This window comes from Sinohyriopsis cumingii, unplaced genomic scaffold, assembly GCF_028554795.1.
Source record: "Sinohyriopsis cumingii isolate HCF-2022 unplaced genomic scaffold, ASM2855479v2 utg001176l, whole genome shotgun sequence".
Classification (NCBI taxonomy): Eukaryota; Metazoa; Mollusca; class Bivalvia; order Unionida; family Unionidae; genus Sinohyriopsis; species Sinohyriopsis cumingii.
The window spans coordinates 4240030-4265311 of record NW_028315968.1 but is presented as its reverse complement, the minus strand read 5'-3'; the positions used below and the strand labels follow the sequence as shown (position 1 = coordinate 4265311).

The 25282-nt window shown below is 34.5% G+C and overlaps 1 protein-coding gene across 2 annotated transcripts in view; it reads right to left on the bottom strand.

Annotated features, from left to right (window-relative positions):
* Positions 1 to 15623: 15623 nt before the first annotated feature.
* The window catches only part of LOC149772793 (NAD kinase-like), a 163802-nt gene continuing 154143 nt past the window's right edge, over positions 15624 to 25282 (bottom strand). For both annotated transcript variants that reach the window (XM_089947280.1, XM_089947279.1), the window contains 4 exons: positions 25142 to 25241; positions 22667 to 22824; positions 18559 to 18641; positions 15624 to 17164 (listed from right to left, as the gene is read on the bottom strand). In XM_089947280.1, coding sequence (XP_089803406.1) covers positions 16972 to 17164; positions 18559 to 18641; positions 22667 to 22824; positions 25142 to 25241 — 534 coding nt within the window. In that variant the 3' untranslated portion in view covers positions 15624 to 16971. The remainder of the gene's footprint in view (positions 17165 to 18558; positions 18642 to 22666; positions 22825 to 25141; positions 25242 to 25282) is intronic.

The window sequence follows — 25282 nt, the reverse complement described above, 5'->3', positions numbered from 1 at the left end:
GTATAATGTGCCAGGAGACCCGGGTCAATGCAGTTTTTTAAGAGAAATAGGAAGAACAAACAACACAGACCCTGATCTGCTGGCATATTAAGTTATAGCAGATCAGGGTCTATGTTGTTTACAGTTAGGCTAGAGATATAAGAGATATAGATGGTATTTGGTCCAACTTTTTCATATTTGTGCTACATGCTTTCTTTAAAAATAGAAATATGAAATGCATTTTCCAAAATGTTTAAAACAAAATATCAAATTTTTTATGTCTGTCCAAACAAAAACAAAAAAAGAACAATCATTCCTTGAGTGGGTGTTTCTAAGCTCATAAAACAGCAACAAGCAATTCACATTTATTACAATTCATTTTTATAAAAAAAATTCATGCAGAATACTTCACATGAAGCATGTGACATTTAGAAGATCCCACATTACAAAAGGCTTTTTGATCACAAATACAATAAGATCTGAGAAAGCATGTAGTAAATAAATGGCTAATTTTTTTTATATTTCTTATAAAGTCTTGGTCAAAGAATTATTAGCAAAAAACTTTAAACATACAGCCTTTTCCATGAAGAAAAATGGCATAATGTGTGTAGCATTCATAAATTAACATTTTGTAACAGGTTTGTATAATTTCCAAATGTGTGCTTTTTTATTGTGTATCTGCCAATATCAAACCCAAAAGACTCTACATATACACTACCGCATCCAAAATATTATTTCTTAAACCTTCATTAGGTTGAGCAAAATTGTCAATAAAATAAAAAAGGACTATAATTTCTCAGATGAATAATGAATTGGATGCCTAACATTCCAAACTGTAATGTTAAACTGTTGAAAATTAATTTGATCTCTAGATGAACTTGAATTCATCGTCTAGCACTGATATGATGATAATGAAATTGTCACAATGTCTTGATGTATATTACACAATTAACAACCTTTATATTGATGTATAATTTACAGCCCTTATCTTGATGTATAATACACAATTAATAACCTTCATATTGATGTATAATTTACAGCCCTTATCTTGATGTATAATACACAATTAATAACCTTCATATTGATGTATAATACACAATTAATAACCTTCATATTGATGTATAATTTACAGCCCTTATCTTGATGTATAATACACAGTTAATAACCTTCATATTGATGTATAATTTACAGCCCTTATCTTGATGTATAATACACAATTGATGTATAATTTACAGCCCTTATCTTGATGTATAATACACAATTAATAACCTTCATATTGATGTATAATTTACAGCCCTTATCTTCAATACATAATGACATCCTTAATCTTGATGAACTTAAGAAACTCCGGATGACTGAAATCAGCAGGAATAAAATTGTGCAATGTCAATAGATTTATCACCCCAGAGATCTCCCTAGCTCAAGAAACTAGTGGGCTTTTGTGATGGGCATTAGCCAACTTTCCTATACTCCTGATTTAGGCATATTTGACCTACCCTAGTCGTCTGGTGTTTAAGCAAATTAATGTTAACACCAGAGCAGAAAAATACAACCCAAGAAGTATGCGATTCATGCAAATAAGGGATATTGCTCACAGTTAAGAGCTCTCCTAACTCTGCATTCTTCACTAAATGTTCAAGATGAGTACTTCCAATAGTGATTCAACAAGTGCTTCCGCCTCTACAAGGAAAAGAAAAGCTATAACTCAGGAAGTAATTGTGAAGAGATACAAAAGAGGTGAGAAGACAAAGGAAATTAGGTGTGCAAAAGAGCTCAGTGAGTCAGCTCTCCAGACAATTAGGGGCAATACGGAGAGAATTAAATAGTCCTTTAAGAGTGCTACATGCCTATTGATTGCCCCAGTTTCATTAGCAAGGTCAGCTATGGTGGAGAAAATGGAACTATTGTTAACAACTTGCATTGAGCTCCAGAATCAGAAGTGTCACTTTCAGCCCAGACGATTCAAACAAGGCATATCACATTTATGAAATATTAAAAGGTGATGATCCTGAAGCCAAGCCACTGAATGCAAGTGTGGGATGGTTTGATAGATTTAGGATTTCATACTCTCAAAGTGATGGCAAAACAGCTGCTGCTATAGAAGTGCTGCAGATACATTTCCTACATTCCTACAGGCCGTTATTGAGGAGATAGGATATATTTCCTACATTCCTACAGGCTGTTATTGAGGAGTCAAGATATATTTTCTACAGGCTGTTACTGAGGAGAAAAGATACATTTCCTACATTCCTACAGCCTGTTACTGAGGGCAGATATATTTCTTACTTTCCTACAGGCTGTCATTGATGAGGGAAGATATATTTTCTACATTCATATAGGTTGTTACTGAGGAGATAAGATATATTTCCTACAGGCTGTTATTGAGGAGGGAAGATATATATCCTACATTGCTACAGGCTGTTATTGAGATGGGACACTATGATCTGAAGCAAGTTTTCAACTTGGACAAAACCAGACTCTTCTGGAAATGGATGCCAAGTTGAAATGCGACCAGAAAGGATGGACTTTAAAGAACTTTGAAGAAATTTAACATTAAGATGGCCAAATACATCATCGGAGAAACCTGGAATGAGGTTATGCAGTAGTACCTCAATGATGTTTGGACCTCCTGTTGTGAATGATTTCCGAGGCTTTGCTGGTAACAAATTTATCAGTGATGAAAGGCATGAGACCATCATGATGGCTGACAGATTGGGTTTTTAGTAGGTCGACAAGGAAAACGTGGTTGGGCTTGATTCCCTTAGGGAGGAACTCTCAAAACGAGGATCTTCTTGAGGTGGAAACGAAGCAACCTCCCCTACCCACCTGGAGTTTCTCACAATGAAAGGCATGACTGATGCATTCAAACAATTGCATGCTTATCAAGCCTTCTTTGATGAAAATAACCTCAATAACGAACAAGTGCTAAGGTAGCGAGACTGATGAAGGAAGCCAGTGCCTGCTACTGGATCTTTACAGGGAGAAACGGCACAGCTTGGTGCAGTCTCCTTTGGATAAGTTCTTCAGGAAGTGGGATAGCACTATCTAAACTCAATCAACCTACTCTCTGCCTTCCATTTCCAGGAGAGCGCTAGCTAACAGAACTTGCTCCCAGGCTGTCAACCCCCATTTGAAAGATATGACCACCATCTTTGATGTGTTTGACTGGGATGAAGATTGGCTCCCCATTGATGGATGGATGGATGACCAGTTGTTATCCATTTTGTATTTTATATGTGCATTTCTTATAATGAAACTAAATAAATGTTTTAAATTTTTTTCTTTTCAATACAATAAATAAAGTATTGGATGAAAAGGGTTTCATATTGGTACTTTTGGTAAATGTGGGGTCCAATGAATGCAACTCTTCACTTTTCTATTTCCTATGGGAAATTCACTTCGATTTGTGTGAATCTGACATGTGGTTTCTCAGGAACACCATATATACATATATCAGGGGTTTACTGTATAAAGCAATCTAAAATTAAAATTAAGGGCCATTTTAAAATTTTAGGAGGCCACCAAGAAAATTTGATGGGGAAAGGATCTCTTATTATTGTTCTAATAGATAATATAGCAGGCTCATTCAGCTCATTTTACCTGTGTGTTATATTTTCAATGAAGCTTGATGCTGATACAAAAGATCTCAGTACTCCACAACAAAAATGTCAAAGTAACAAATATCAATTATGGGCACAATTCAAAGAATCTTGGAGCCAGTATTGCACAAGTATCTTTAAAAACAAAAAAGAAAAAAAAAACAACAACATTTATCATACAATGCAATTAATATTTTTATCCATTACCCAACACAACATTCAAATATACACTCTACTCTTAATAATCTATGTTTGTTTGTAAACCAAATAGTCATGAGTTGAGGAAAATTTTCAGCAGAACATTAATTTCTTTTTTTATCTTTTTTTCTTCAATTTCCATTATTTATTTCATATGTGTCCCCAACGTAAATGTACCTTATCTCTGGGGCTCAAGTTGACAGAGAGGTCTAAAGTGCCCACCTTTACCAATCATTGCCATCTCACCTCTCTCCACATGGGTTTGAATCATGGGCTTGGCCAATGCGGATATTTGAGGTAGTTTTTCTGTAGCTTCCCCTGGGTCATTGGTTCTTACCAGGATTTTATTGGGTTCTTCCTTTACTGGCATGTATAGTCTATCCTGTGCTGAGAAATGGCATCACATCCCCAAAACAACAACAATGGCATCTTACATCAAAAGACTTTTTGTATTAAAATACAATAATCAGTACTAAAACTACTTATAAATTGAACTTTACGAAAAAATAATAACTGTGAAAGACAAGAAAAGAAAGATAAGTAAAATAAAAACATTGGAAATTTACTGGTCAGAAAATCAGACAAAATTCAAATTATTGCAAGGATTAGTTTCAGATGAACTGAGAAGTCAAATGGAAACAATAAAGTTTTGACCTAGCACACCATGGATGATGGGGGGAAACATAGTCACTAAATGAAAATATATTTTCTTGTTTTATTTTCTTTCCATGCAACAATTTGGTTACTGAATTTAACATGCCCAAAATGAGTTTTAGCTTTCTGGGCTAATTGGGTTAGGGAACTGTCAGCCACTGCTTATGACTACATAGGATATCAGATGCATGACTGAATTCATAATGTGCACAGGTGTTGAAGATGGAAATCCCATTCAGAGGATTACAATCTCTAGGCAGGAGCAAGGATCTGCTAGTTACATTAGTTCAGAAATGCACAATAGTCACCAAGATGGCAGCAACAGTCATCAGGGGTTGTAAATTTCCAATCTTACGATCAAGCAGATGCTATTTCAATCCAAGTACTTTAAATTCAGTTTTTCATGGGGTACAAATTTTCATCAATTTTGAAGGTGCTATAAGCTATAAAGATGAATACTCAAACAACGATCCTTCTGTGTAGACAACAAAGCCACTTACCCAATCGATTAATTTACTTACAAAAAAATAACCCCATAAAAAGTGACATCCATGAAAATACATTTATTCACAGAACTACAAAGTTATGTAAAAGTTTGGCAAAACTCTGATCTGCTAGCACATGATGTACCAGAAGATCTGGGTCTCTGCAATTTATTAGAAGTAACAAGTAAAATAATCATCAACCCTGATCTGCATGGCAGTTTGTTAGAAGTAACAAGTAAAATAATCATCAACCCTGATCTGCATGGCAGTTTGTTAGAAGTAACAAGTAAAATAATCATTAACCCTGATCTGCATGGCAGTTTGTTATAAGTAACAAGTAAAATAATCATCAACCTTGATATGGATGGCAGTTTGTTAGAAGTAACAAGTAAAACAATCATCAACCCTGATCTGCATGGCAGTTTGTTAGAAGTAACAAGTAAAATAATCATCAACCTTGATCTGCATGGCAGTTTGTTAGAAGTAACAAGTAAAATAATCATTAACCTTGATCTGGATGGCAGTTTGTTAGAAGTAACAAGTAAAATAATCATCAACCTTGATCTGCATGGCAGTTTGTTAGAAGTAACAAGTAAAATAATCATCAACCCTGATCTGCATGGCAGTTTGTTAGAAGTAACAAGTAAAATAATCATCAACCTTGATCTGGATAGCAGTTTGTTAGAAGTAACAAGTAAAACAATCATCAACCCTGATCTGCATGGCAGTTTGTTAGAAGTAACAAGTAAAATAATCATCAACCTTGATCTGGATGGCAGTTTGTTAGAAGTAACAAGTAAAATAATCCACATGGCAGTTTGTTAGAAGTAACAAGTAAAATAATCATCAACCTTGATCTGCATGGCAGTTTGTTAGAAGTAACAAGTAAAATAATCATCAACCCTGATCTGCATGGCAGTTTGTTAGAAGTAACAAGTAAAATAATCATCAACCTTGATCTGGATAGCAGTTTGTTAGAAGTAACAAGTAAAACAATCATCAACCCTGATCTGCATGGCAGTTTGTTAGAAGTAACAAGTAAAATAATCATCAACCTTGATCTGGATGGCAGTTTGTTAGAAGTAACAAGTAAAATAATCCACATGGCAGTTTGTTAGAAGTAACAAGTAAAATAATCATCAACCTTGATCTGCATGGCAGTTTGTTAGAAGTAACAAGTAAAATAATCATCAACCCTGATCTGCATGGCAGTTTGTTAGAAGTAACAAGTAAAATAATCATTAACCCTGATCTGCATGGCAGTTTGTTAGAAGTAACAAGTAAAATAATCATCAACCTTCATCTGCATGGCAGTTTGTTAGAAGTAACAAGTAAAATAATCATCAACCTTGATTTGGATGGAAATTCAGGGTCTCTGTTGTGTGCAGTTGCACCCTAACATATGGACAGGTACATATGGGAAGTCACCCAACTGACACTTCTATAAAACATTACTTTGAACTCAAATGATCATTCTGTTTGTGTAATTTTCAATTTACTGAGGTTCTGTACATTTATCAAACAATGAGGCTGTACCAGGTGTCTTCTCATACATGCAAATGTATATGTTTCTACAAAATGTCAATTCAGTCTATTCTTAAAATACATGCATGTGATACTTGATACCTGATTATGTATATATGTATTTATATTTGGGGCATTGTTTTACTCTGCATGGTGTTAGGCTGTTTTAAATATCATTGGCTGACTACATGTTCCGATTATCAGTTTAGTGAATTCATTTTTGTATAAAACCAACATTTGGAACCAAGCATTTATTTCTGTTTTCACAGTATAGTCCTTACATTTTACAGAGTTTAAATAAATTTAAATTAAAAGAGGTATATTCTGGAGCAGAAACATGAGCTGGTTTTAAATAGATTTGGTTTACTGAGGTTTCAATCTTGCGAGGTTCTGTGTGCTATATGGTCTTTGAGACAATAAATGCATTTCCCACAACTGTTTCTTTATGAGAAAATGAGAGATGGTATCTCAGCTAATTCCCTTTAAAAAATTTGACATTTATTCCTGATGATGGTTTTTAATTTTGATTGTCATACAAATAGGAAGAATAATATTTCAAACAATACAATTGTACCCCCCCCCAAAAAAAATCATTCCATATCAAGTTAATTAAATGAAAATACAATAAATATTGTACAAGTGAACTAGTATCACATAATAAATTAGGTGTAATTTTGATAGGTATAGCAAATCTCACTTTCTCACTAGTATAACACTCTATGGCATATCAACTCATTCTCTCACTAGTATAACACTCTATGGCATATCAACTCATTCTCTCACTAGTATAACACTCTATGACATATCAACTCATTCTCTCACTAGTATAACACTCTATGGCATATCAACTCATTCTCTCACTAGTATAACACTCTATGGCATATCAACTCATTCTCTCACTAGTATAACACTATGACATATCAACTCATTCTCTCACTAGTATAACACTCTATGGCATATCAACTCATTCTCTCACTAGTATAACACTCTATGGCATATCAACTCATTCTCTCACTAGTATAACACTCTATGGCATATCAACTCATTCTCTCACTAGTATAACACTCTATGGCATATCAACTCATTCTCTCACTAGTATAACACTCTATGGCATATCAACTCATTCTCTCACTAGTATAACACTCTATGACATATCAACTCATTCTCTCACTAGTATAACACTCTATGACATATCAACTCATTCTCTCACTAGTATAACACTCTATGGCATATCAACTCATTCTCTCACTAGTATAACACTCTATGACATATCAATTCATTCTCTCACTAGTATAACACTCTATGGCATATCAACTCATTCTCTCACTAGTATAACACTATGGCATATCAACTCATTCTCTCACTAGTATAACACTGTGGCATATCAACTCATTTAAAATGCATATTTTTGTAATGTTTTACCTCACATAACATCAGACATTATGATTAAAAACTAGAGGCTCATGTGGGTCTAACATCACTCACCTGCTATCATCAACATAAAATCATAGTCAGTTTGTGAAGACCTTTTGGATACTAGGATGTACTGCAAACATTTCTTCTAATTCTATTAATTGGTTATAAACAAGTTACCTGAAGGTTAAACCATTGTAAACCATATTAGTTGACAGATCAGCATTTGTTATATAAAATTTAAATGCCTTAAAACCAGGATGCTTTTTGTCAAATTGTATTCTATTCTGCTGAATATGTTTAAGGAATCAAGCTGTTAAAAGGATTTGTTTTAAGTAGCATCATCCATATTAACAGATCCACATCATCCATGTAAGTCAGCAGATCTACATCATCCAGATTTGTCAGGAGATCTGCATCATCGGGATTTGCAGATCCATCATCTGTATTTGTCAGAAGATCTGCATCATCGGGATTTGCAGATTTATCATCTGGATTTGTCAGGAGATCTGCATCATCCGGATTAGCAGATCCATCATCTGGATTTGTCAGGAGATCGGCATCATCTGGATTAGCAGATCCATCATCTGGATTTGTCAGGAGATCTACATCATCTGGATTAGCAGATCCATCATCTGGATTTGTCAGGAGATCTGCATCATCTGGATTAGCAGATCCATCATCTGGATTTGTCAGGAGATCTGCATCATCGGGATTTGCAGATCCACATTAGTCATAACTGAACTGCATAGATTTTTAAAGTCTTCATTCATACAAAAGAGGCTTCCACCCAAATTTGATCAAGTTCTGTTAAGCGTTTTTTGAAAAGAAAAAAGCTGAAGATTTTCCGATTTTAAGTCATGGTAGCCTTACAGGGTTGTGGATCAGCATTTTGATTTGTGCAAACTTGAAAGCCTTTATGCCAAATTTTATCAAATTCTGTATAACAATGTTCAACAAGTCATTTTACAGTGTTTTCTCATTTTAGATTTAGTATTCATACTGACTAGTGTATTAGCATCATCTATACAAATTGGAAATGCTTTCACAACAGAATGCATTTTATTACAGGCAGTCAAATTCTGCAGAACAGTTTTTGAGATGTTGTTTAAATGTTTTTGTACATTTAGTTACAGGAGCGGCATAATTTGGACAAACCTGAAAGGCCTTCAAGCCAGATTTTCTCAAATGTCATTTAAAGTTTTCAACAAGTCATCAAAATACTGGTTTGGTTTAGAAACAGTGGCTATTATTGACACTAGCTTGGCCTCATCTGCACAAAGCTGAAATACCATCATCCCAGAATACTGGCAGATTTAATTAATGTCTATTTTTAAGAAGACGTTATTTTAAGGCCTTTATTTTCATTAACAAGCTGCCATCATTTGAAGGGCCTTCATGTTGAGATACACAGTCAAAATTTGTCAAATTCTGTTCAGGAAAGATCGCTCCAGTGGCTTAGTGGTTAGAGCGTCTGCCTCAGATGTGGGAGGTCATGGGTTCGATCTCCGGCAGAGTTATACCAAAGACTTACAAAAATGGTACTAACATCTGAAGATTTGTCTAGCAATGGTGGCTATAATTTATGGTAGAATCACCATAATTTGTACAAACTTAAAAGTCCTTTATGTGAAAACGCTGTTAAATTTAGTCAAATTTTGTTCTCCGGTTTTGGCAAAGTCATTGAAAGTATTTTCTATTTTTAGTAACAGCTGCCATATTTCCCTGGTAGCCATAATACACATCGTACTGTTGCCCATTCTGTAAACACGCAATGCATTAAATGCTTCCCAGCTGAATATATACCTTTATCTACACTACTGGTACACAATACCTGCCATTAACCCATTTTTATTATCCATACTGTTTACAATAAAAGCACCTATTTTGCGTCAACTTGCCCTGGTCATATCATGTGATGTAACAACTAATTAATAAAATAAGCACTGATGAATACAGTATTTATATCCTCCCCATTGTTTACAATTAAAATCATGGCTGCAAGCCTCGATTTTGGTCTGCCAATATTTGGAGAAGATGATTGTTCTTCTGCATTTTTTTGCTTTCAATCCCAAAGGATACAAATACTGGTGATGATACAGCAGCATCTGATGAAATAACAGATGGTTTTGGTGAGATTGTCATCTACCATCAGATAATGATGAAAATAGCTATGATGTGGTGATTAAAAGTGAAAGTGATGATCAAATTTGAATCCATTGACTGGAAGATGTTGATTTACATTCTTTTATAGAAGAAACTGTCCTAGCACATAAACTATGTGCTACGATTGATTTTAGATAAAGGATACCTTCATGTTTTCTACAATGGCCACTGATACAGACCAACAATTATGCAGCACAACATGAGGAAAAAGAGCAAGGAAAAAAGTTTGGAGTGACACTACTCTTAATGAGATGACATTTATTGGCAATTATACTTTCAAAAGAGGTAGGTGTGTATGTGTGTGTGCATGTATATATGCATGAGTGTTTAACAGCATATCAGTACAACACTGGCTATATGGTGCCAGTAAAAGTTAAGTTTTAAATATGTAATGCATAACGAATTTCAAAAAAAAAAAAACAAATTGGGAAGAAAACCCTTCCACACATAAAGTACAGCAAGATAAAATACGGAATGTTAAAATTCTGCAAAATGTATATAAAATAATAGATAAAGGTAAAAAATATAAAATCCTTAAAATACAGTATACAAATTTGTTATATAAATCATATTCTGTCAAAAAGTCCAACACCATCATAAAGTTTCTTAACTGAGTTCACATCAAGAAACTTCTGTCTCAATGGAGGAAGCTGATAAATTCAAGAGTTGTGCGTCCCACCTTCAGTGGACACAGGGTATGCACTATGGTCAAAGTTCACTTTTCAGAAGGTATGCATGGGTGGGAATAAATAAAGGCCATATTTACACATAATATATAATTTGGTTTTTAGTTCAATGAACAATTTTCAATAAAATAAAAAATGTTTAATTAAATTTATTCCTGCTAAGTATTTTAAACTGCAGAGTACTGCAAACCATCTCTGACATTCTTAAGAAAGTTCATAATTAATAGTCTGGGAAAAAATAATATCCTTATATGTCAGTTGCCATGTTCATGAGATATATGTAAGTTAAATACAAAATTCTTTATTATGATCTTTAACCCTGAACTTAATATAATGGGGAGAAAATCATTGCACATTTCCCAATGTCAAGATATACCCATATGCAAAGTATGATTAATTCTAAAAATAATTGGTTTTGGTTGAAGAAAAATAAAATGTTTTTTAAGCAGCAGCATCCTTAGGTATTCATCATGTATATTTTCACACTGGATTTGAACAAAATCCATTCATGCATTTTTGTTTTCTCATACTACATGTCAGTAATGACTGAAAACCCAAGTCCTGACCTTGGACATTAAAATCAATGTTGGGTTACACATGATCAACTTGTTCAATGGAATGCCAATAAATAGGAAATCAATGTTGGGTTACACATGATCAACTTGTTCAATGGAATGCCAATAAATAGGAAATCAATGTTGGGTTACACATGATCAACTTGTTCGATGGAATGCCAATAGAAAATCAATGTTGGGTTGCACACTATCAACTTGTTCAATGGAATGCCAATAAATAGGAAATTTTGTTAAAATTTACTGGCATATTTAATAATCACTTTTTCATATGCTCAATGAAGTTCAACAATGCAAGTAATAACCTCTGACTTGACACCAAGTACAACTAAGTTTGGTTTTCAAAACTCCTAAGGTCAGATCTGTACATTTTCATTCAGACAATAAAATCTTTTAAGGAAAACCAAATGACAATGTCACCATTCATGCAAGAAGTTTGAGACAGCCAATACTGTGCCATCATGGAGGTCAGATAAGCACCATTTTTGGAGGTCAGATAAGCACCATTTTCAATGACCATCTACATGTTACTAAGTGTATGAATAAGCAACCATACAATGACTTTGAGACTGGAAATCAAGTCAACCATTTTGGAGGTTGTTACGTCAGTATCACTTTAAGACCGAAAATAACATATATAGCATGAAAGTAGTACTTCCTGTTTTCTTTATTAGTGTTGGTATGGCCATCCTTGAGACAAGCAGTTGCTTGGTGGTTTTTCAAATTTTGTGAAGTCACCTCGTTATTATGTTCACTCCGGATCAAATAGTGTAGTGTAAGAGCAAAAAAACCATGCTGACATAAATGTTATTTCAAGAGAAATAGTGATAACAAGATTTCAAAAGGTTATGATTAGCACCATTTTCATTTAGGACCAACTAGATATTATAAGTCTCTCTGCGTTAACCCCAATGTTTATGCATGTATAACAATCTGTTCAGATATAGGTATAACAAGATTTTTAAGAGGGCAACATAATGAAGGTCTGATCAATATTATTTTCCTTTAGGACCAACTACAAATCTAAAATCCCATGTTGCTACAACCATGAATGTTTCAGACATCATGATAGCAACATTTTTAACATGGGCACAATGGCCATGAAACTGGAAGCATGATTAACACCATTTTATTTAGGCCCAACATGACATCGGTAGTCACTCAGTGAATACACCACATTGATAACATCATTCATTCAGGAAGTGTAGGGAGTAGGATTTTCAAGATGTCCACCTTGGTGACCTTGGTGACCATACTATGTCAGATTGGCACAATTTTCGTTTATGACCAACAAAACATTAAAAGATGTTTTAGGTAAAGACCCCCATGTTGATTTTACCATTCATTAAGAAGGAGTAACAAAATTATCAAGATGACCACCACAATGACTGTTTGATGTCAGATAAGCACTATTTTCAGTTCTGACTAATTATTTTGACGAAACTACCAGGTCAATATAAGAATCCTTTCGGAAGAAGAAGCTAAAATAAAATTGTTAAGATGGCCTTCAGTGGTTGCACTGACTGTTATATTAAATTAATCAAAAACCTATACACATTATGTTCTCAGACTGGCACCTTCACCACAAAGTGAGACAAATTGAATTGTCCTAGCTTTTTAATGATTTGTTGCATGTATTCAAAAATTCATGTGTGGATTTAGGAAATAAAAGAACTTAAAAAACTTCAACCAAAACCTTGGTCAAATGTTGATACTGCTGCCATTGCGTTATCTTGCATTCAGTCAATGTGGGCTTAGTGCTAATTTTTTATATATTTCTATGATAAACTTGCAATTTTATGAAACTTTTTCAATCAACTTTAAAAATCATCAGTGAAAAGGCTTCTAATAAGGCAAATCAATTCTTTAAAAATATCTGTTAATTTTCTGTCACCAACTTTGCCTATTTTTCACCTGGTTCTATGCATGTCAGAATAATATTGACACATTACTCAATATGAGACTTTAAGAATCTTTATTGGCTCTGACAAGTTCTTAAGAACTGCAGGTTTTTGTAGACATTATACCTGTTAAGAGCTAACATAAATCCATGCAGTACCTTTATCTTAGTAACAAGAGATGGGACAAATGCCAATCATCCAAATGAGTCCATTGGGAAGGTGTTCCTTGATACTTTCAAAAAACCACCCAAGAATGCTACAAGGACAGTACATTGCTGTTGAGGATATACATTTGGTGGCCACAAAATGGCATGACACCAAATAAACCTGTCATCATCTTAGAGATATTTTATTGCCTATAATCTGTACTATGTGTTAAAATTAATGCCTTGTTCTGAAATATACAACAGCTCTAGAAGTAATTCAAGCCACCTTTTAGACTGGCTTGAAATATGACTATAGCTGTGAGAAATAATTACCATATATACTCGCTTACGAGTTAATTGTAAACAACAAAGACGATGATCTGCTGTCGCATATTGCACATGCAGATCAGGGTCTATGTTGTTTGTTCTACTGACTGCCTGTAACAAACTGCACAGATCCAGAATTGTCAGCATACTATAAAATGGCAGATTCGAGTCTGTGCAGCTCGCCGTTGGACATTTCATGTAAGCGAGTATATATGGCATGTTCCTTTTAAAATTGTATCAAGTATGCCAGGTCATATAACCATTCTCTTGGCAAATAAACATATACATAAATGGCAACTCTATTTTCTTTTCCCTTAGTTTGATATCTTGAAGCATGTATGCATGGAATAATATCACTCCAAATCTTTATCCCTGTAAAAGAGGAATTTCAGAGATCTTGACATTGATGACCATCTGAGAGCATCATACTTGGTTGGGAGACCATCAAGTGGTGGGAGCATGTGATGAATTTCTTGCTGCGTTATGTGCATCGTCAATGCTTTCATTGTTATGTAAAAGAGTGATCAACAACACTCAGTTGGACATAAGTGCTACATATATGTCCAAAAATTTTAGGATGAAATTAGCCAGTCAACTTCTTGCACGATATTTGAAGAAGAGAAAAAAATGTCTGAGTCCTCAAATACTTTAGAATCATGTAGTGTGACTTGATCTTGTTTGCCTGGCAAATTCTGAATGAATGATATTCCTAACAGAGAAAAGGCACTGTGTGTGTGTATGGTTGTATGATCTGTAAGGCACTGTGTGTGTATGGTTATATGATCTGTAAGGCACATCTGAGTTTCAAGACTGGCTTGTTGTGGATTACACTGCAGAAATAAGCAGCAATTATTTTGTTATTATTATTATTTTTTTTGTTTAACATATTTTGGTGTCAATACGTTCCAAAGGTATGTTCATAACTTCCTAGTTTTAAAAAACACTGTATAAATACAAAATTTTATATTTAGCATTTTCATCATTTGTTGTATTATTTTTCACTTTGTTCTTATCATCTTCATGCTATTTTATTCCGTCTCTTTTATACTGTACTTAATCTGTAGAGTAATTAATCTTCCTTCACAACTGGCTTTGTAAAAAATTATAAGTTTTCATGCATGTAAGAAAAACTCTATTATTCCTGATACACAAACAAGTGATTTAGAGTTCCTACAAGATCTGCTTGTAATGTAAGCTGATTCACCAATTATTATAGTATGGTTGCCTATAGTACCAGAAAGACCCACACTATAAACAGCAGACCCCATGTCCACATGATTATATTGCCAGAAACACTCACACTATAAACAGCAGACCCCTAATCAATATGATTATAGTGCCAGAAAGACCCACACTATAAACAGCAGACCCCTAGTCCACATGATTATAGTGCCAGAAAGACCTGCACTATAAACAGCAGAGCCCTAATCAATATGATTATAGTGCCAGAAACACCCACACGTTAAACAGCAGGCCCCTAGTTCATATGATTATAGTGCCAGAAAGACCCACACTATAAACAGCAGACCCCTAGTCCACATGATTATAGTGCCAGAAAGACCCGCACTATAAACAGCAGAGCCCTAATCAATATGATTATAGTGCCAGAAACACCCACACGTTAAACAGCAGGCCCCTAGTTCATATGATTATAGTGCCAGAAACACCCACACTATAAACAGCAGACCCCTAGTCCATATGATTATAGTGCCAGAAACACCCACACTATAAACAGCAGACCCCTAATCAATATGATTATAGTGCCAAAAAGCCCCCCCACTATAAACAGCAGACCCCTAGTCCATATGATTGTAGTGCCAGAAACACCCACACTATAAACAGCAGACCCCTAGTCCATATGATATGATAGTTCTTATTACTGACATAATGTCAGCTATACTTACAATTCCATTATACATACTGATCTTCACTTAGAGGTAAGATGATTAAAAAATAAAAATGAATGAGCAAAGTTAGATTATTAGCCAAGTGTATTCATGCAAGTGTTACTTCCTATCGTATAGGCCCTAGTGAAGATCTGATACAAATGGTTGGCTAAACTCAGGCATTTACATGGCAAATAGTTGAAAGAATAATGCCTTTATATTTACAAATGATACAACTGTAACAGTTAATCTGCTTCTATTCCTCATTTTCCACTTTTATCATGTAACAGTTACTCTGCTCCTATTCCTTATTTTTTGCTATCATCATGTAACAGTTATTCCGCTACTATTCCTTATTTTTCACTTTATCATGTGACAGTTACTCTGTTCCTATTCCTTATTTTTCACAATATTCAATCACTGATAACATTAGATGCAGATGAAGCGCCCAGAAACGAACAGCGAACTGCATATCTTGCTTATTTTCATTCTAGTTATTAGGTATGCTTTATACAATCAAGTCTCAGCAATGTTATGAATAGATTGCCTTATCATTCCATGCCTTTAGTAAAGTAAATCTGACAATCTGTCAATGAAATTCAAATCAAAATATACATGTCGAATTGATGACATGATAAAACAGATGCACTTGCTACTGTATTATACATGAAATTAAATTAGCCAAACGATGCTGTTGGACTTCATCATGGACACAATGACATCATTAATACTGAAAAATTGCCAAAGTGGTACAGGTTTTTCTATTTGAGTAACAACAGCCATAGCTGGTGTCAAATCAATATCATTTAGAAAAACTTGAATGGCTGTCATGCCAGAATGCTGTCCAATTTTTTCAAATACTGTTCAGTGATTTCAGGGAAGTCACTGAAAGTTGTTTTCTTGGGTGGGTTTTTCTCAGTGGCAGCCATATCTGATGCTGAATTAAAATGATTTTGAGAAAAAGTGGAAATTAGCAGCTGCTGATGTACGATGCACTGCAGCTGATATATGACACATGACGATACCATAAACTCCCTTGCCCTCATGGCCCTGTGAGCTTGTAAAAACTTCACAACTTGGTGGCAGCACTGCTGGTACTAATTATCTGTCAAGTCCCAATACATATCCAACCTGCCAAGCTTTCTAGTTCTGTTCTCAGAAATGGCTTAAAAGCTCTTTCTTCTCAACCTGTGGGACGTTCCATGAAATTTTCAATATATGAAAGTAAAAGGACATACACCCTGTGATGAGCAAGCATACTGAAATAATGGAAACAAGCAGACAATACAGCAATACAGACAATCATAAGACTGCATGATCACAATCAAGGTAACTTGTAATCATGTCATGTTCATTACTGACATACCAGATGACACACTGCATCGTCAGTGACATATACAATACGGTATTGAGTTAGATCAGATAAAAGACACTGCTAGCTATTAACATGGTTCTGTTCTGTGGAATCAACACTTTTAACACTTGAGGCACTGGAGGTTGTATCAAGCTGGTGCTGCTGTTTGCGAATGTTCCAATGAAGACACTCTGCCAGGCGGTTAAACCAATCTACAATCGGGTCCTTTGCACATACAGCTGGTAGTGGGTACTGAGCTGTGGTAATTCGTACACTGCAAAAAACAGGATGCTCAGATATTATGGTCATAAATGGCAGTAACCGCAAAATGGGGAGAATATACATGAAAGAGCATAACTTTGGTGTCAGAGAGAATTTGTATACACACAAGCATTCCACTGCTTACCCCCCAACATAATTTTCACTCTAATTTATAACTGTTCATTTAAAGAGTATCATGAATGGTGTATTATACACCAACCCTATGTTCAATAATTCTATGTATATAACTTAAGTTTTTGTTGTTGCATAAACCATTTTCTTCTTTGCTGTTACATGTGACAATGTCTTCTGAGCTGTAGACCATAAAATCAACAGACTTCTTCTTTAGTCAATGTAGAAGCTATCAATGTTTGCTCCAGTTCTGTCATGCAGAACTAATGTTAATGTACAGAAAACATTTTTCTTCTTTCAGTCACCTTAATCTTTGACTTCATGACACCAAAATCATTCTTCCTTACCAAAGGTTCAAGCAAGTGGTATCCCTAGAATTGTTTAATATCACCTGGATAAGCATGTTAGCATCATAAAATGTTTTCAAACACATGTAATATCAAAAAGTGAAAAAATGAATGTCAATAAATCTAAAAGTACTTTTATTTACACAGTATTCTTCGTGACATCATTTAGCGTAAAGACATTAATCTATGAACTTATAAAAAACTGATGAATCTAAGTTATATTTATTCCAAATGTCAAAGACATAATGGATTTGATGTTCATCTGCAGCAATTACAAAGACTGTAGAAATACCCCACTGATTAGGATTTTTTTGCTTTTTATCTGAGAAATAAGATGATGTGTATTAATGCAGCAAATATAATTTAAAAATATGATCACTTCTTTTATAATCAATAACAGTCCAACTTCAAACTAGGTGTTTGAGGAATATTTCAAAAATAAATTATAGAATAATCTGACACTTTTTATTTATGTTTTCAAAACAGGTAAAACTGGAATTGAAAATTCCTGTTTCTTACTTTAACAGACAAAATAACCAATGTTTACTTAAGATATCAAATCATGCATGCATGGATATGTTACACAGACATTGAAACATGCTTTCACACAAATCGAACAAAACCATCAAACTGATCTTCCAATGAAATGCAGCTCATGATTCCAAAATCTTGTATGAAAAGTAAATGGTAAAATAAAAAATTAAAAAAAAGATGTTTAATAAAAATCCTAGCTAGACATCAATTCAGACCATAAAAAGTATCCAGACTTACAAAAGACAGTGGCTGCAGGATACCAGCCACGCAGCTCTTTAGAAAACTCTCTGCAAAGTGATCAAGAAATCAGTTCTCATGAATTTATAACAGAATAATGGAAAATAAACTAAATGCTTTATTCCTAAAATCACGAGGAAATATTTGTTTAATATACCTGTCTCCTAGATTTATTTCCTGCCGATTTCGTCCGTCAAAAGAAACCATGGCTGCACTTCTTGCTTCTGGAGAGAGCATTATCTGCATGAAAAAGTACAGAATAAAAGAGCATGTTTGCACAATAAGAGTCTATCTGAATATGTGGGTTGATTAACATGTGGGTTGATTACCACTGAACTGTGCTATAAATTGTGGGTTGAATAACGTTTGGGTTGATTACTACTGCACTGTGCTATAAATTGTGGGTTGATTAACATGTGGGTTGATTACCACTGCACTGTGCTATAAATTGTGGGCTGATTAAAATGTGGGTTGATTACCACTGCATTGTGCTATAAATTGTGGGTTGATTAACATGTGGGTTGATTACCACTGCACTGTGCTATAAATTGTGGGTTGATTAATGTGTGGGTTGATTACCACTGCACTGTGCTATAAATTGTGGGTTGATTAATGTGTGGGTTGATTACCACTGCACTGTGCTATAAATTGTGGGTTGATTAACATGTAGGTTGATTACCACTGCACTGTGCTATAAATTGTGGGTTGATTAACATGTGGGTAGATCACTACTGCACTGTGCTATAAATTTACAATGTGGCCAAAATGAGTGGGTTTAAATACCAAAATGTTGAATGCAAAAGCTGTCAGACGTGAAATGTCAATTCGAATGATGCTGATTTTTCTCAAATCTATTCAAGGCATTCCATTGAACAGTTTATAAGATGTAATTTTAAAATGGGTTGTTGTAGTAATGCAGACAAATGTGATGACAGACTGGCATCATTGTAACAAATTTGCAAGGACTCTATACCAGGATGCTCTCATTGGATTAGGTCAGTGGTTTTTGAGTTGTTATTTTTTGGGGTTTTCTTGTATTCATTACTAGCAGTCATATTTGATAGCAGACTGGCTACAGTTTGTACAAATTTGAAAGAATTTTAAGCCATGAATCTTTACGTCAAATCTGGTCATACTCTGTTCAGAAGATTTTGAAGAAAAAGGTTGTTTAAAACTTTTTCTATTTTTTTTTAATGGTATAAAAATTTGATGGAGGATAAGCACATAAGTACAAAATTTGAAGGTCCCTTATAACTGGTGTAAAACTTGCTCAGATTTTATCCAAATTCTTCTAAAAGTCATTTAACAGTTCTCTGATTAGTAAAGGGTAGCAGAGTTATTGAAGGGCATTCATTCCAGAGTGCTTTGTTTATTCAAAATTCTAAAGTTTTTGGTTAGTAATGGCAGCTATGTATGATAACAGATAAGCATCATTTGCAAAAAACTGACACAAACTTTGTTATCAGGATACTTCCCATCAAACTTGGTCAAATTCTGTTCATGGGTTTTGAGAAGTTGTTTTTAGGTCTTTATTAATAACGGCAGCCATATTTCATAGTGAATTGGCATTATTATTTTACCAACTTAAAAGGTCTTCAAGCCAGATGATTTTGTCAATTTGGTCATATTTATTTTTTTAGAACATGCAAGTTAGGGATTTTTTTGTTTACTTGGTTGTAATGGGTTTAACAACATTTTTCATCTTATGATAGGCAATACATTCCAGTCAGTATATTTGGTTGAAGAAGAACCCAGATTAAACCCTGAAAAGAACCACCAACAAAAGGAATCTAGTGGCAAGCTTTCTCACCCATATTCACCCAGACAGAAGTGAGATGTCAGTGACCTACTACAAGTAAACACCTTAGACCATATGGCCACCTGGGACCCTTCAATATAGTAAATGTCCATATTTGATAGGGGATTACCATCAGTTGTACAGATTTTTGGCCACATTTTGTTAAGCTGCTTCTGAGGAAAAAGTCATTAAATCTTTTTCAGTTCACAGTAATAGTGGCGATATCAGAAAAGGTGAATATATATTAATATGTCTGAATGGTTTCTTTGCCAGAATTCACTGTCAAATACATGCTCAATTTCAGTTTAGTAGTTTTTGAGAGAAGACATTTAAAGTTTATTTTTAAGAGCAGTCATATTTAATAGAAGATCTGTGTCAACTGTACAAACTTGAAAGGATTTTCTGCTTAGATACCCTCTGCCATGACTGAAATCACTCCAGTGGCTTTTGAAAAGAAGTTGAGGAAAGCAACTGCTGATTCATGATAGATGACACATGAAGGATAATATTGCCAGGGGAGATAAACATGGCAGGAATAATATACAAATGATAATTATTCCCCTCTAAAAAAGAATTAATAACCTTCATTTGGAATTAGTGTAATAAATCAGTATGCATAGTACATTAAAAATAACAACTATAACAAAGTAGAAAAACTCAGGACTATTTGACTCATAAGTGACAAACACATGTTTAGTGGTAGGTTGGGGACCACTCCACACAAAGTAGGAAGCTGGACATAGATCTGAACCCAGTGTAATTCTGCTCCTTGTGTAAAAGGTCACAGCACTGGTCAGAAGGAGATGGACATAGGCATTCAGGTCAGCCTTGCTTTCTGTGGCTTGGTCAGACAACATAAATTAAGCAGTGAATTGCTTAAATTAAAAGGCATGCAAACTTGTGTTGTTGTTGTAAGGTTTAATGCCATTTTTCAGCACACGATAGGCTATACATGGCGGCCAGTATTAATGGTGGAGGAAGAACCCGGGAAAACCCCGGAAAGAACCACCAACCCACAAGAAGCTACCGGCAAAGCAAACTTGTGTACACTATTAAGTCGTGCATACCAACAAGTGATATACAACCTAAATCCAATGAATGTATGAATAGAGTAGAGACAGATGCAGGCATTGATGAAGGCAGGAAAAGTGGGATACACCAGTATGCCTGAGGGAGAAAGACTGAGGGAAGATGAGGTGGAAGTATTTTGTTTGATCTGGATTTTGTGCTTTATGGCACTGCAACACTTTTTTGCCAAACTATTTCATACCAGAGCCAGCTGAGTAAACAAGCTGCAAGAACATACCACAGTGGGAGATCTGGGATAATCTAATACATATACACCAGACTGAACAGAAAGTGTTATCCCTGGATTCTACAGAAGAATGCCTAATAGTAGGCAGAATAAATATTTTAATACAAATACTATCATATAGGTTAGAGAATTTTTAATTTGCACTCTATGGAGATTCGAACCGAGGTCCATGGGTAAACAGCACCCATCGCCTTGCCTGCACATGTGCCCAATAGTCCATCACGACTAAGCACACATTACCAATAAATGATGCTACTCTATCAGTGTTATATGCATACTTAATCCTATATACCTCGATTTCTTTCACAGAAATCTGGAATGACTGTAAAAAGATGAGAATGAATTACTAGGTCGTCATGCAAGTCTGTCATTGTAACCTGTATGATAATATTATTTGTATTAATATATATATATATATATATATATATGCAAATAAGACAGAGACACGAGAAACAAATAAAACAGAAAAACGGTTATGTTTGCAAAACTTTACATGGCTCTTTCTACAGGAATTAAACCTTTTAACTTTATTATGTTTCAACTAGTTTACTTCAGCTTGTTGCTGATAATGGAAAATATTCATACTGACCTAGAAATCAATAGGCCATAACGATATGTTATTTTATGTGAATTTATGTAAGCACAAATTATATCCTCGATATTTCATTGTTATAGTAGTCATAAGTTATTAAGCAAATGTAAAGAATTATTTAAAAGAAAATGTGTTGTCTGTAAAAGATAATTTTATTTGTGCATGGCTGTCTTTTTCTAGTCTTCTTGGTTTAAACAGCTTAGTTTCAATGTTCTAATAACAAACTGAAATAAACTATTTGAAACATAATATAATATGGTTAAAAAGTTTAATTCCTGTAAAAACAGCCATGTAAAGTTCTGTAAGCATAAACGTTTTTCTGAATTATTGGTTTGTCTTGTCTACGTTTTGTATTTGCCTCTGAAAAAGACTCTGTACGAATCGAAAGCTCTTAGGCTAGTTAGATACTAGTTTTGCACTGTTCGTTGTCAGTTTATTGCATTTATCTTAATCAGTCCCTGACACACGTGATCCCTCGCTGGATCCAGTGCACTTGAAAGGACTGTTATTCGCCATATGATTTGTATTCTTTATATATATATATATATACACATACTAACCTTGATTTCTACTCCAGCTGGGACAACAATGGGTCTAAAAGAGAGGGAGTGGGGACATATCGGAGTTATCATAATGGCAGGAACATTGGGGTGTACCATTGAGGCCCCAGCTGCCACAGCATATGCTGTGCTCCCCGTGGGTGTGGAAATAATTATACCTGAAGAAGAAAAAAATTATTTTACTGATGATTTGTACATCAGCTAGAATTTCTAATTATACTTAAAAAGTTTCAAGAATTAGTAAAAATATTCAGCTGGTACAAAAATAAATGAAAATCGATAACAGATATGATGTGATGAACAAACTGCCCATTGTCTTTAAGTCACTTCAATGGCTAACATTTTGGTATGTTTAATTTTTGTTCAAGTTTTCAAACAATTATGTGGTAAGTTACCTTTCTATCTAAACAATGTATTCTTAAACTGAAATTATGTGCCATCTGACTATCAGCAAGTCTGCAAATAATGCAAATTGCTAATGGTAGAAAGGCTAAAAAGTCAAAGATTTCCCGAGACAGTTAAAGTAAAATGAATTAGCAATTACCAATAACATCATGAGTGATGAACATTCATAAGTAGATTGTTCAGGTAAAATGAATTGGCAATTACTGATAACATCCTAAGAAATTAACATTTATTGCTTATTAAACATACTGCAAAGGAAACATGATACTCCACCAATATAATTTTTTGTTTGAATGTATCTGCAACAAATTTGGAGAACACAGGAAAAGCTATTAGCAGATATGGTTCCCATCATACTTCTAGATTAGTCTTCAACCAGATCTGAAAAATGTATAATGGAATTGTGGCTTCCAGAGTGGTAATAGATTCAACCAATTAGATGTAAGATCACCTTATTAATATGCATATACCTTGCTCATGATCAAAATTATCCAAGACCTTGATCATAAAGCATATATTCCAAGTCGGATAAAAAAATGGATTTGAAATCTTGCATCCAGAAAGGATAAAACCTCAGTCAACCAGATGTGAGACCTCAATAACATGCATATATCTTGATGGTTATCAAACTCATGCTAGAGCTTAAACATATAAGTCAATATTTCAAATTTGATCAAAATCAGATTAGAAATTTGGCTTCCTGATTGGCTCAACCAATCAGATCCAAAATCACCTATATAATATACATGAATGTTGCTCATTATCAAAACTTTCCGATATACTGATGTGTGTGTGTGTGTGTGTGTGTATATATATATATATATATGTGCATATATATATATATATATATATATATATATATATATATATATATATATATATATATATATATATATATATATATTCCAAGCTCAATCAAAATTGTCCAAGATACTGATGATATATGTATGTATTCCAAGCTAAATCAAAATTTCCATGATACTGATGATGTATGTATATATTCCAAGCTCAATCAAAATTGTCCAAGATACCGATAATGTATGCATATATTTCAAGCTAAATCAAAACTGTCCAAGATACTGATGATGTATGCATATATTCCAAGCTAAATCAAAACTGTCCAAGATACTGATGATGTATGCATATATTCCAAGCTTAATCAAAATTGTCCAAGATACTGATGATGTATGCATTTATTCCAAGCTTAATCAAAATTGTCCAAGATACTATAAGCCTGTCAGTAGCTTCTCGTTGGTCGGTGGTTCTTCCCTGGGTTTTCCAGGGTTCTTCCTCCACCAGTTATACTGGCCGCCATGTAAAGCCTATCATGTACCGAAAAATGGTGTTAAACCCTACAACATCAACAACCAAGATATGGATGATGTATGTATATATTCCAAGCTCAATCAAAACTGTCCAAGATACTGATGATGTATGTATATATTCCAAGCTCAATCAAAACTGTCCAAGATACTGATGATGTATGTATATATTCCAAGCTCAATCAAAACTGTCCAAGATACTGATAATGTATGTATATATTCCAAGCTCAATCAAAACTGTCCAAGATACTGATAATGTATGCATATATTCCAAGCTCAGTCAAAGCTGTCCAAGATACTGGTGATGTATGTATATATTCCAATGAAAACTGCATCACAATATGGCTTCCAAACAAATAACAAGCCCAGCCAATAAGGCTAAAGATTACATCATTAATATACATTGATCTTTCTCACTGTTAAACCCATCCAAGATCATGATAATATAAGCCATTATTTCAAGGGAAACAGTTCTAGCTCAGTGGTAAGTGCATTAGACTTGTAATCCAATGGATGCCCGCATCATACTCAATACCTGACCAGGTCAGCCTGGGACAGCTGCTTCATTGTCCTTGGGAAAGGCACTTAACTTTCATTTCCTGTGTGTGATGCAGACAAAAATGTGCCATCAAAAAAGAAAACTGTGGGACTATTGGGATTCTTTGTTGGTTGGATTGCAGGACATAAAAGAATTACTTTATATAGACTGGGCAGCATTAACACAGATATTTAGTCAGCTGATGCATACCATCTCCCTGTATGGTGGTTACATGCATTCCCTCTATATACAGATCCACGTTACTGAGGAAAGATGAGCTTCCTCTGTCCACAACTACTTCATTTAGCACCTACAAAACAACAGTACAGCTGTTAATGAATGGTCACTTTC